This window comes from Oreochromis aureus, linkage group 9 (assembly GCF_013358895.1).
Source record: "Oreochromis aureus strain Israel breed Guangdong linkage group 9, ZZ_aureus, whole genome shotgun sequence".
NCBI classification, from domain to species: Eukaryota; Metazoa; Chordata; class Actinopteri; order Cichliformes; family Cichlidae; genus Oreochromis; species Oreochromis aureus.
The window spans coordinates 37,120,751-37,133,776 of NC_052950.1; the positions used below are offsets into that span (position 1 = coordinate 37,120,751).

Sequence of the window (13,026 nt, forward strand, 5' to 3'; positions counted from 1 at the left end):
CTATCTGGCCAACCTCTGTAACGCAAGTAACGACATAATGGTAAATGAAAGATGTAATGTGATTACAATAATGTAGTCACCCCCTGACCATGTGTGATGAGCTGTGAGGATATCAGGATGGAGATCTGGTCACGTTTGCTTTGAAGCGCCGCCAATAAATCTTTATAAAACTGTTACGAGTGGGGACCGCCTGACCGTGGGTTTAAACGTGGGGCAGCGTGGAGATGTTAAAACCCTCCCGGGACTCTGCCTTTGTCCTGAACATCCAGATGGCCACACACACACACACACACACACACGTACACACACACACAGCAAAGTAAACTGCTTCCTCCTCGTATTCATATACACACACAGCTGGTGCCTGCCTGCTGCTGTTAGTCATTTTCCTGGCCTACTTCTGCAGCAGCTGGCCAAGTCGCTGGAACCACTGCTCCCCTCACACACACACACACACACACACACACACACACACACACACACACACACACACACACACACACACACACACACACACACACACAGCAGCACAGAGCTGTGTCAGCATACTGGTGGTACTGGTCCAGTGTGTAAAGGGACTGTGAGCTGAGTCAGGAGGGAAGCCAGGCGGCAACAGCAGCAGCACGCCGGAGGTCGAAATCTGTTTCTCTATCCAAAAATCTGTTGATGTCAGTAAGGTCAAAAGGTCAACAGGTCAAACACCATCATCATCATCATCATCATCACCACCATCATCATCTTTCCTTCTGGGCCTTTCTGTCCTCGCTTCCTGTTCCTCTCCCTTCTGTTTTCCTTTCGTCTCCGTTGTTCTCTTGAGCTTTTGTTTTTATTCTAATTAGCAGCTCTTTCTTCCTTTTCTCTCACACATTTTATCCACATCTTCATCCTTCCAATCTTCATCATCACATCTTCTGTGTCAGCCAGAACAACATTTTTTTCCCCAAGATGTACGGAGGATCGTACAGTCAAGGTCCACCTTGTTTTGCACTTTTTCTCACTTCCTTTTGTCTCTTTTCACATCTTACTCATTTGTTTTTCATCTCCTCTCCTCTATAGCTTCTTATCATGCACCCGCTCGCTGGTGACCCATTGAGGGTCAGTGTGGTGAAAATATCTCGATGACTCTTCTTGTTCCACTCCAATGACTTAAAACTGATTGGAGAGGAGAGTCAGCGGCAACGCACGGCCCGCCGGGTCACTCAGAGCAACACGTGGTCTCAAACTCCACCAACTTAGAGTTAATTTCCAGCACTTTTAATACAGTTTTGTCTGTGTGGAACTAAACACGTGCCTCTGTAGCATGAGACCTAAACAAAACCTAACCCCAGATGGGTCGACAGTAAGAGGCTTGTTTTTTCTCCTCAGTTTCTGTTTTTCAGCCACTCTTCCCTTCATCTCCTCTCTGTTCAGTTTCTTCTTCTTATTGGTTTCATATTCTCCTTCTTTGATTTTCTTCTATTCCCTCTTTCATCAGTATTTCACCCTTTAACACAGACACACAGGTGACAGGATTGCAGCGTAAAGAAGGTGTTTCGTTCGTGTTCATCTCTCTGCTGTCTCTGCTCCAGCGGCTGATCCGAGTCCAGCCGGTGACAAACGTCCGCCTGCTGTGAAGGACTCTGCTGAATCAGGAAGAAGCGGGTGGCGTGTTGGGACATTCGTGATGGACGCATCAATCTTCTAAATGAATCAAAGCTAATACAACATCTGCTGTTTGGCAGCCGCTTTCATACAAAGCACCGCTCGCTGGGAACGGGCCCCACTTTGGTTTAACACTGGAAAAGAGTGAGCCTCCGCAAAATATGATCCAGTACCGAGCGATACCAGGGTCAGAATTACCAGAGTGGCAGCCGGCCTTGCTTCTATTGTGTCACAGTGAATTATGTTTATTATGTATGGAAGGCTTTCATGTCCACGTCCTATATGCTTAGTGCTCAATTGTGTGGCAGTACAGTTTCATGCTCAGTGCTTCTGGCATGCAGGCTGTCTTTACTGGGTAGTATTTAAACTGTAAAATGTATTTCCTTCCTGTGGGGAGTCATAATGTGTGGGCCATTCTTGCATTGCACTGTTTCATTTGGTAACCAACAGTGTAAAAGTCAAACTGTTTCTATTAATCTTAAAGGCTGTGCTTTTTGAACTCTACTAGAGTGGCTTTGCACAAGTCACAGTTCATAATAATCCTTGTTTACCGTACACTAGACCTTGGTACTTGGCCAGAGGGGAGGGGGAGGTAAATATCATCTGAAACAGGCTCCTTTAAGCCCACTTCACTCTTACTGGCTCTCCTTCAAATAGAAAGCTTGAAGAGCAGGCGAGTGTGGCTTTTGTATTGCTTTCACAGCCTGAAATGACCATATTAGAGATATTAGAGATTATCAAGTGGAAGTCCATGTGGGTGAAGAATAAAGCCAGTGTGGAAGTATTAAAAACTGCAGTCCTCACAGACTTCCATGTCAAAATGTCCAAGAGTACAGCAGACATAAACATGTTTACAGCCTGCTATGAAGAACGGTTTGGCCTCTGTGGCTAATTCCAGCCAGTTTTTCATAACAGACCTGTTTGGATTCAATTCAGGCTCAAGGTTAAGGGCTTGTCTGTGCAGTTAATTGTACTAGCAGATGGTACAAAAAGCCTGTGCTTCAGTTTCAGTGAGTTAAATTCAAGGATTTTAGCAGTCTGTTACGTAGCACTAATTAGCAGGTATCGGCGACTTCACGCTTTGGACACAGAGTTTTGGTGGTAGCAAGTCAAAGTTGTAGCAGCCAAAATGCTAACACTGAGGCTTCAAAATGTGGAGCCCACTGACCCCTTGGCTATGTCCATCCTGGCCATGTTTAACACGAGCGTCCAACACTGTAACAGCACACACACAACAGAAAATATAGTCTTGGAAGGAGTCTCTTGGCAAAATCTAGTCCAATTTATAAACTAGCATTTATTTGTATTCTTTTTTATCAATTAACAAACTGATAAATGGACACAAAAGTAGATACTTTTTTTGTAAGCATGGGGACTTAAAATGTGGTTTGCATTGTTATAATCTACAGTTTGTCTAATTGCTCTGAGTCATTCAAGATGTTTGTCACTTGTAAACACTGCATGTAACACGATGGAGTCTCACTAATGAATTCACTGCAGGTGTTCCACAGAGAGGGTTTTCCAGCTGGCTGGCCTGATTCTTTCTGAGCCTCCTCCCTCTGTAACCTCACATTACCTCCCAAAGCCAAATACAGACGTAAAGGTTTAACTGAAAAACTTAAAGAAATTAAATTAGTTGTCGATACGTTTTGAGTGATTTTGCCAACATGTGCAAATCATCACCCGACAGCTCCTGTGTCTCTTTTGTGGCATTGCTGGCTTTGCTGAACTGTGTCTAAGACAAATCTCTGCGCTCCAGGAGGAAACCGGCTGAGTCAGGAGGGAAACAAGGTGTTTGCTTTTCACCTGGGTTAGTCCGTACAGGATCATAAATCTCGTTGTGAAAGTATTGGGGCAAGTGGGTGGCGGGATGGGCTTGTGGTTAGTGGAACCATTATGTGACTGCAGGGATGCATCTCCACTCCCTGCAAGTCAGAGGCTTTGTACTTTAAACCAAGCTCGTGACCAAAAAGGCAGTAATAGACGAACATGTCCAGATTCTACCATCATTTTGGGAAATACGTGAACTAAACCAGATGGGAATGCACTTAATTGAATGTATAACTACTATCACAGCAAAGAAAAATAGCTAAGCACTTTACACGTCTCTAATCAAATTAAATGGCATTCATATCTGCATAATACAAAAGATGCTTTCACTGGAACTTGAAACCACAAAAAAGATCCCAAGGGATGCAGCAGATTCACTTAAAGTGAACTGTGCATCGTGGTTTTCATGTGGATGCTGCCACAGAAACTTTACAACAACAGCTAAATGACTCATGGAGCATGACATTAATCATAGCCAATGAGCTGCCCCCATACTCTCGAAATCCCAATCTAATCAAGAATCCATGAGACTTTCTGGAACTGGTCGTGCCGTGGAGGCCGCTCAGTTACGCAAGCCCTGAAGCTCATTGCTTGGTGGTTGCCACTGTTGCTTCTCAGCAGTTGGATCCTGGGATTTATCGTGAAAATTTCGCACCTTCTATGTGTGCTTGCATGGGTTTCCTTGGGAAGCTCTGGTCTCTCCTCCCATCAAAAACATGCTTTATTCACCTGTGACGGTGCTCTTGACTACAGTACTGGCTTACAGCTGCAGCTGGTCCCCAGGCTTTGCAGTTCTGAAATCTCAGGATGGATTAAATGCAGAGAATGAGTTTCCCTATTGGGATCAATAAAACAGATCTTATCTCAGAGGATCCAATTCTAATGCTGAAGTGCCCCACAGGACACCCCCACAGATCCTGTGTGTACAGGCCGATGGCAGCACAATCTGTGGAATGCATTTTAAATGCTGCATTAATGGTGTCACTCTCATAATCTGACTCATTAAACTTTTAGTGTAGAGCAAAACAAAAGAAGTGGACTATAGAGCTGTATCAAAAAAAGCAAAAAGCTTGGAGGCTTTGATTGTAAAATTTGTCCCTGAAAGCTTAAATTAGCTTGGCTTTTATTTTGAAAATGTGTGTTCAATTCCTATAACTACCCCAGCACTTTTATTTTGAAAGTCAGACACGGCACTGCACGTCTTTGTGCTTTGCTTTGCACTCCCATGTTGTTTGTTGTTTCAGACAGCAGTAAAGGTAAGGATGATGTTTGACCTCAGGTTATTTGACTGATGACCAGCTGTCCCACTGTGGCTCCTATAAATCACAGCTACTCTCTTCTTTTGCTCTGATAATGACCTGCTCCGTCTTATCTTTCTTATCTTCGTACAACGTTGTGTAAAGTGCATGTGAAGAAAATGAAATCTGGCAATATGCAAATGAACAGCTGTGTGTCATCTACATACAGACAGAAATAAATGTGCCTGAAGTTCTGCAGCTACCGTTAGAACATAATACATCATATTTCACCTCCGCTCTCCATGAACTTGCCTTTCATTGGCTGATGTTAGCCCAATAAAACTCCAGTGTTCCCCCACTCTCTCTTGCTCCCCTGTGCCTCTGCATCATTGCCACACTAGCCTGCGCCAAACGGCGTCTAAGACAAATCTCTGCGCTCCAGGAGGAAACCGGCTGAGTCAGGAAGGAAACAAGGTGCTTGCTTTTCACCCGGGTTAGTCAGAACAGGATCATAAATCTCTTGCTGAAAGTTTTGGGGCAAGTAGGAGGTGTGGATGGGCTCTCATGGCGAGTGAAACCATGAGAGTCTGAAAGGATACAGCTCCACAGCTTCAACAGACACTGAGATACAGAAATGTAATGATTGTACTGGTGTTAAAATGGTGGTGGATTTACAACTTGATATAAAAGCTGGATTAAAACATGGAAAAAGAAGGAACTGAAAAAATCTGCATAATGAACTGAAGCAGTAAAGTACATCGTTTTGGAAACTAAGAAGATGGAAAACAATCTTGTGAATGTGCATCATGGTGGAGCTGAAGTAAGGATGTGGTTTTGGGAATGTTGTAACAAGTTACAAATTGCTCTGTTAAACATGTAACAAACGATGTAGCTTTTCTAATTATTCCATTAAAATAAAGATACTTTTGATTGCTTCATTTGTTTAACTGTTGATTAAAGGGGGAGAAAAAATCTTTTTTTGCCGGCTGTCAATGTTTTCTCAGGTTTGACATTGAGCTTTAACACTTCTGGTACTTGTATCGATACTGCCAGCACAATAAAGGCATTCTGTCTTGGTGTGGTTATCGCAGACACAGGTTGCTTTCTGGAATGTGCTCTGATTCGATGAGATGAAGATAAACAGGAGAACCCCTCAAACACAACAGAGGGATAAATAAACACTCCCATTCTTACAGATGCTGAACCCTGTTTCTGATCTGTGTTTTCCAGGAACATAATGACTGGCGTTAACAGTAACAGGGATGGGGTCATCACCTATGAAGATTTACACCCCAGAGGGTTAATTAAATACAATAATTCTTTCAGCAGAATTAGCTGTTTTTGACATCAGAGTTCTTAAAGTTTAAAGATAATGAATAAAGGCTGACAAGGACAAAAATAAATCTGTGGATGGGGAGAACAAGGAAGTTATTCTTTGCAGTGTTACTTTTCCATCTGTCCATCAGCTTGCTGACACAGGGAGGCATCCATGGACATGCCGCCAGTCCATCTTAGGGACACAACACATGCTCAGATGCACAGCAGCAGCCAATCAAAATCATCCTTAAACAGCATGTTTTTAATTGTGTGTGTGTCTGCGTTTGTGCTTACTATCTGGGAAACAGTTGTCAGGGTCCATTGCCTCTTCAGCCATCTCTGAGTACTCATCCTCTTCCTCTCCAGGCTTCCTCAGGTCCACCGTGCTGCCCTCTGATAGGCTGATGTCGTCTTTCGGCTGAATAAAACAAAAACAAACAACCAGTCATGGACTCGTCACGTTCACCACATCGACCTGCGACTGGTTAATATCACCTACTCACTATTAAAATTAATAAATAAATAAAGACGAATAGAAGACGACTGCACGGATTAGGTGCAGGTGGGTTGGAAAACAGCTTGCAGATGCAGCAACTACTGTAGGAAGGTTAAAGCCATTTATGTAACCTGCCCTATACTGGAGCTACCACTTAAATGCATGCAGAAGGGTATCAGCTAACAGGTTGCACTTAACTCTGTGGCTTGCCTGAACTAATGTTAACTAATGCTAACAGTCAGTTTAACTCTGAGTATTCATTGGTTCCAATCATAACCCTAATGTGAGCAATCAATACATGTCAGCTGTTTTGAAATTATTCTTCTGTTTTGTATTTATGAAAAAAATCATTCTGACTGACAGCACTTGGGCACTGATATAAAAACGACCTCAGAGTGTTTAAGCCAAACCACTAAAGGCTAATCAGTCTGAACATGCTGCCAACTGATAGGTTAAAAAGTGAGGTTTTTCAGTTGCTATTTAATATTTTCTCATTATTTCATCATTAACAGTTAAAAATATCTGTAGTGGTTAGAACAGACCTGTTATGAAGAGTCGAGCTGAGTGTTTTCACTTTGACAACCGAGGGGAGGAACAGATTTTGAAACCACACACAAATCCTGGTTACTCTTCCTTCTGACTCTTAGACTGACTTTAATTAACAAAACTGAGTTAATGTTGTATTAATTATGACTAAAAACTAGTGACTGAACCCATCAAGCCAGAAGGAGTTCACCTACTGAAGGAACTGGAAAAGAGAGATGAGACTTCTACAGGTCGCCCCCTGGTGGCCATTAAAGAAGGTTAAAGGTACTTCCACGCTGGCTCAGTGTTCTCATGCTTGTGAACAGAGGCACGCACCAAAATCAATCGATTTGTTTCCTATTAGGACTTCCAGCCCTGAAGCTGGATCAGCTCTATCATTAACTATAAATACATGCAGGAGTGTGCTGATGTCACAGTTAATGCTAACAGTGACCAACGCAACAACCATAACCACAACATAACACAACAAATACACTGTAACAAATTCACCCTCATAAAAAAAAGAAAAACTCTTTGTGTGTAAATGATTTACGCAACTCACCAAACCTTTAACCAAAAGCAAAAGTCCTTGAAACCAGTGCTGACTATCAGCAGCCTCTTACTCTCATTCTCTGTTGTTATGTCCACCTATCCATCCACCCAAACCTCCTCCCTGCCTTTAAGGCTTTTAAATAACTCCATTTTTGCTCCAACTGGTGTTGTCAGTTCTCTGTAATAAAGGAACACATTTCAGAGTGTGTTTTTAATAGTCCCTGGGCAACAGTGGAGCTCTAACACACACATACACACAAACACACACACACACGCTTGACATTTTCATTTGTTGACAATAAGAAATCACATCTCCAAATTTATCCATAAAGAAAGGCTTCCTATCACTGCTCGCACCTGAATTCGTTTTACTATGAGCGCTGTTCAAGCTGTTTGTATGTATTTGTGCGTTTTTTGTTTGTGCGATTGTCACTTTGATGCAGTCGAGGCTGAATGAGTCAGATTTAATGTTACGTAACTGAATCCTGGCTGAGAAAACAGAGAGACGCCACCTTCCAAACCTTCCCTCTCACCGCCAGGAAAACTGCCGTCTGTTCGCTTTGACTCAAAGATCTGGGCAAAACTAGACGTTAGGAAATACCCCCCCCCCCACGTCCCCCTCATCCCAGCTGACTTCAAAGGTCCCTGTTTGCTAAGCATCATGGGAGTTTAACTCTACAAAGGGACGAGGGAGATGGAGGGATAGGAAACAGGTTTTCTGCTGAGGACTGAGGAAGGAAATTTGGCAAGTTTTGTTGACTGTCAGGAAAAAAGACACAGCAGGGGGTGTGTGTGTGTGTGTGTGTGTGTGTGTGTGTGTGTGTGTGTGTGTGTGTGTGTGTGTGTGGACAGGTGAGCTAACTACCTGTGTCAACAGCTAACTCATGAATACATGCAGAGTCTGGGAACAGAAAGCAGCCACTGTGACGAATGCCAGCCTTGGACACACACACGCAAAGGTGAAACCAAACAGATGTGACTACACAGCTAATCTCTGACACACACACACACATACACGTGAAGAGACACACACATAAAGTGGATAATATAACACACACACGCAGCAGCCTTGGGCCAAAACCTCCTGACAGTTGACGTCTATAATGAGCAGTTTAAATGTATTTCTATTCATAAGCTGTTTCTATTGTGGAGCCAGAGAGGAGCAGAAGGCAGCGCAACACATTCACGAACATTAGAGTCACATGTACTCTGATTACTGTAATCCAAGTAAGAGAACAAGCACATAAAAAACAAATATTACAAATAATGAAAAGCGCCTGTGCTTCGAGTGCATCAGCAGGTTTATTTAACACGTCTTCACTCAGTAGAAAAAGCTTTGTGTAATCACCCACATCTGCTGATTTGAAAGATTCTGATGATGTTCTTTTAAGGAAGACACAAGTGAAGAAAGACCACAGATAGCAGCTTTGTCTTTTATTTTTGTCCACTTTATTCATTTAATGACAACGAAAAGTGAAGCTCTTTATATTCATTAGCGTTATGTTCTGTTCAGCTTTCCTGACAGCGTTTGAGGGTTTTTTTCTCTTTTTTTAAATCCTGTAATCCTGGGACACTCAATTAAATTTAAGGAGGCCCAGTTAGAGAAATGTCCTCAAACAAAGGTCCAGAATATCATAAAGTTTGCCACGCACTATAATTCAGTGCAAAATATTTTGAAGTATTTTTTCAGTGTGTATCTAATCAACAACTGGCTGTCGAGTAAAAGAAAGAAAGTATTTCAAGAATATTTATTATGAATTTTCACAATGACATGGAGGGTACTCTAATAATAATTAAATAATAATCAAAAGTTATTTAGTTGTCAGTTGTTTGCAACCAAAAGGAAAACAGCTTTTGAAAATGTCTTCGAACAAAGTGCGTGACTTAAAATAATGTTCGAGTTTCCTCAGCTGAGTTCATGTGTGACTGACTTACTCAGACTTCTGCATCTGGTCTCCTCGCTGAGTTTCCTGTGTTCACAGCCACTCTGAATCAATGATTTGACTGTTTCAGGTCTTTTGGTCTATTAGTTCTCTAATTTATTGTCCTTATTATAATCAGAATTAGGATAACCCAGGGTTTGCTCATCACCTGCTGACTCGATCCAGCACTTTCGCTGGTTTCTAGATACCAAGATGGTGACAGAGAAAACACTCGAGGGTTCCACTTACAGTTTATGGGCCAAAATTAAATATTTCAGAGCTCAAAATAAGCAAATGGCTGATTTCTTATCTTAAACTCAACAAGGCAGCGGCCCAAACACTAAAGCTTCAAAATGCAGAAATCTGAAACCGATGGTGATGTCACAGAGGCGTAATCCATTTTTTATATACAGTCTATGCGTCTGAAACCCTCTGAATAGACAATAAATTGAAAATCCACAACAATGGAGTGTTTAGTTGTTTGTTCAGCAGGTAGCTGCCATAGTGACAGACATTTCATTCATTCATTGCCAAAGCCAAGCGTGACGCATTGTTCGTCTTCACTAGGCAGGAGGAATGGCATGTCCACTACTAACGAGGACCAACACAACATTTTGTGTTCCCTGCAGTCTGCCTTTTTGTTTGTTTCATGCTAACAAATACAGACATAAGATATATTTCATATTTACACAAGGCTGAGAGAGAGACAGAGAGAGGGAAACGAGTGAGAAGGCAGCAGAAATGGATGGAGGCAGAAGTGCAGACTCTTAAATTTAGTCAGATGAGCAGCTCCAAGTGGAGAAACATCTTCTGCAGCACAAAGTAATGACATCACACATGCAGAAAACAGCTGAGCGAGCAGGTCAAGAAACACACGGTGTGTTGGCCGGTCAGACGGCAGGAAGGTTTATGCTTCACAGAGAAGCGAGACAACTCTGCAGCTCACAAACAAAGCATCTATGTGGATATGTGAATTTAGCAACACCAGGCGTCAGAGTTACAGCTCAATTCATTGAATTTAATCAATTCACTTCAGTTTTATTTGTACAGCACCAGAGCACAACAACAGCTGCTTCAAGGTGCTTTATATTATGAGGTAAACACAACTGAAAATACAGACAACCCTTGGCGAAGGTGGGAAGGAAAAACCCCTTTTTAACAGAGAAAGCTTTGAAAAATGACTGCATGTTTCGTGCTGCTCATGTAGCTGCTATAGAAGCTTCTGGAGCTTTATTAAAATTAAATTTCTACCAGTCACTGACAGCAGACTACAACATAATTCACCTTCTTTAGATGTATGGCAGTCACGTGATCCAAATGAAGCTAACACTGGTGTTATATACACTGATTTAATGTGGGGATCATGTCACATGATCGCCTGGGTTCCTGTGTCTTCACATCAACAGCAGAAGTTTGAAAATGTCGGAGTTAAAACTGATCTTTGCTTCTTTAGATGAAACTGTATGTTTGGTGCTGGTGCTGTGGGTGAGGATGTCCTTCTGTGTTTCTCTGAAGTAACTCTGCGGAGCTGCAGCTCGAGAGCTCATCGACATCCAATCCGGGAGGTTTTGATGTCGGCCATTTCATAACAGACAGGAGAAATCAAAGCCAGGCCGCCGCCTCCATTTGCCACCACCTGTCTCTGCAGACAGCACCTGGACATCGGCCGGCGGGGATCCTGAACTATACCGGGGTCAGAGGTCACCAGCTTGAGACCGTGGTAGCAGTCAGGGTCACAGTCCGTTTTACTAGCTGACATTTAAGGGTGCGTGCACACACACACGCACACACACTCAAACAGCTGTGAGGACTGGGTACACCTGGCACAAACAGAGGAAAGTCACACACATGCTCAGCTGTTCCTAAAGGGACATTCATGCCTTTAAGAGCCAACAACCAGCTTCAGTCCACTCGTGCTTTTCCTTATGTTGCTTATTTGTCTCCTGCTTCACTGGTGGATGTTCATACTAAACATGGCCAAAGCTTCAAACAATGACATCATTGCATGGAAAAGCAATCTCTGTGAGCCAGAAGTCGAGGCTTTTTTCTGCTTTCTGCTCTATATGATGTCACAGAGACAGGACATCCTTAATATGGTCGTCTCAGGCACAGAAGCTCCGCCCACCTGCTGTTCAAACCCTCTTTGTGGGTACAGAGGAAGAACTGAGGGGCTGCATCAAAGCCCAGGATGAGATCAGTGTGAACTGTGCAAAGCTGCTGTAGTAAAGTCACAGATTAAAAACACGGAGCTGGAAATGAACAGGACGAATCTGAAGTCTGACTCCAGTGTTTCCTCTGCTCTGCCTCACAGGCATCCTGACGGTGGAGCTGTTTCTAAATGATCTAAATAAAGAAACGCGTTGCGGCTCACTCATTAGTTTTCCAACAACAGTGTTGGTGTTTAGCTTGGAGAAATCAGATAAGTCAGGCTTCTTGGATTCTTTGTTTTAGCCCAAATCACAGCGTGGACACGGAGTTTTTATGCCTAAACCAAAGCAACAGTGACAGTTAACCTTCAGCTTTTGTGTCAACCCGGATGTGTCTCTGCCACATGTCACCATTTAAAGCAGGAGTGCTCCTGTACGCAGCTGATCTGAGCAAATCCACACGAATATATTTTAACCGCAGTGAAACACGTAAAAAGCTCATTTAGAGTTGTTTAGGACGAGCGTGTAAAAGGCTGCAGTGATGCTGCAGGGATTCGCTGCCTTCTTTGGAGGGAACAGAAAAGCTGGGCACAAACTCCTGTTTCAAAGCAAGAAACCCGACGTAGTGTATTCTTGAAATGTTTTGCACCATTTGAATTATGAAGCTTTTAAACAAGAGCAATTTTGACATTAGAGTCATTGGGAGGTCGAGAGGTGTTATAAAAGGAGCCAGAATGCCTTACAGCAGATGATTATGAAGCTTCATGATGGTATCCAGGCTGCAGCCGCTGCGTACCTGAAGCACCGAGCTTAGAAAAGACAAGCAAACAATAAATCACAGGAGCTTTTATTTGGCGAGAACAATGCCGTCTTAATAACACTCTTAAATTATTTAAAACTTTCCCATCCCGTTGGAGCAAAAGCATCTAAAGGTCAATTGCCAATGACTGCCACTTTGGTGACCTTTGACCTTGGCTGTTGACCGTGGGCATGTCGACCAGCTGATTCCAAGCTTTTACAAGACAGTAAAAAACCACATTCAGTGATTTATAACGCCATTAAAGGCTCGGTCAGCTATTTAATCATTACATAACCAAACCAAGGGTCTATTAAAACTGGAGTGCCGGAGCGGCTTAACAGCTTCTATTTACAGTGAGCTGTTTGTGTACTGGAAATAAATTACATACAACTGAGCTGGAGGGAGCGGGGAGATGGGCCGAGAGATATAGAGAGTAGCAGAGGAGAGAGAGAGGACGACAGCAGAGGGGAAAAAACAAGGAATTACAGCTGGAAGAGAGGAGGACGTAACAAGAGGGAGATGAATGGCTGCGGTGGTTTTGTTAGCTTCACTACGACTG

The 13,026-nt window shown here is 42.9% G+C and overlaps 1 protein-coding gene across 1 annotated transcript in view; it reads right to left on the reverse strand.

Moving 5' to 3' along the window:
* Window positions 1–13,026, reverse strand: part of LOC116323494 (sodium channel protein type 4 subunit alpha-like) — a 245,376-nt gene that overhangs the window by 34,668 nt on the left and 197,682 nt on the right. Inside the window, exon 23 of the mRNA XM_039617215.1 lies at window positions 6,321–6,444. Within this exon, the coding sequence (XP_039473149.1) occupies window positions 6,321–6,444 (124 nt within the window). The remainder of the gene's footprint in view (window positions 1–6,320; window positions 6,445–13,026) is intronic.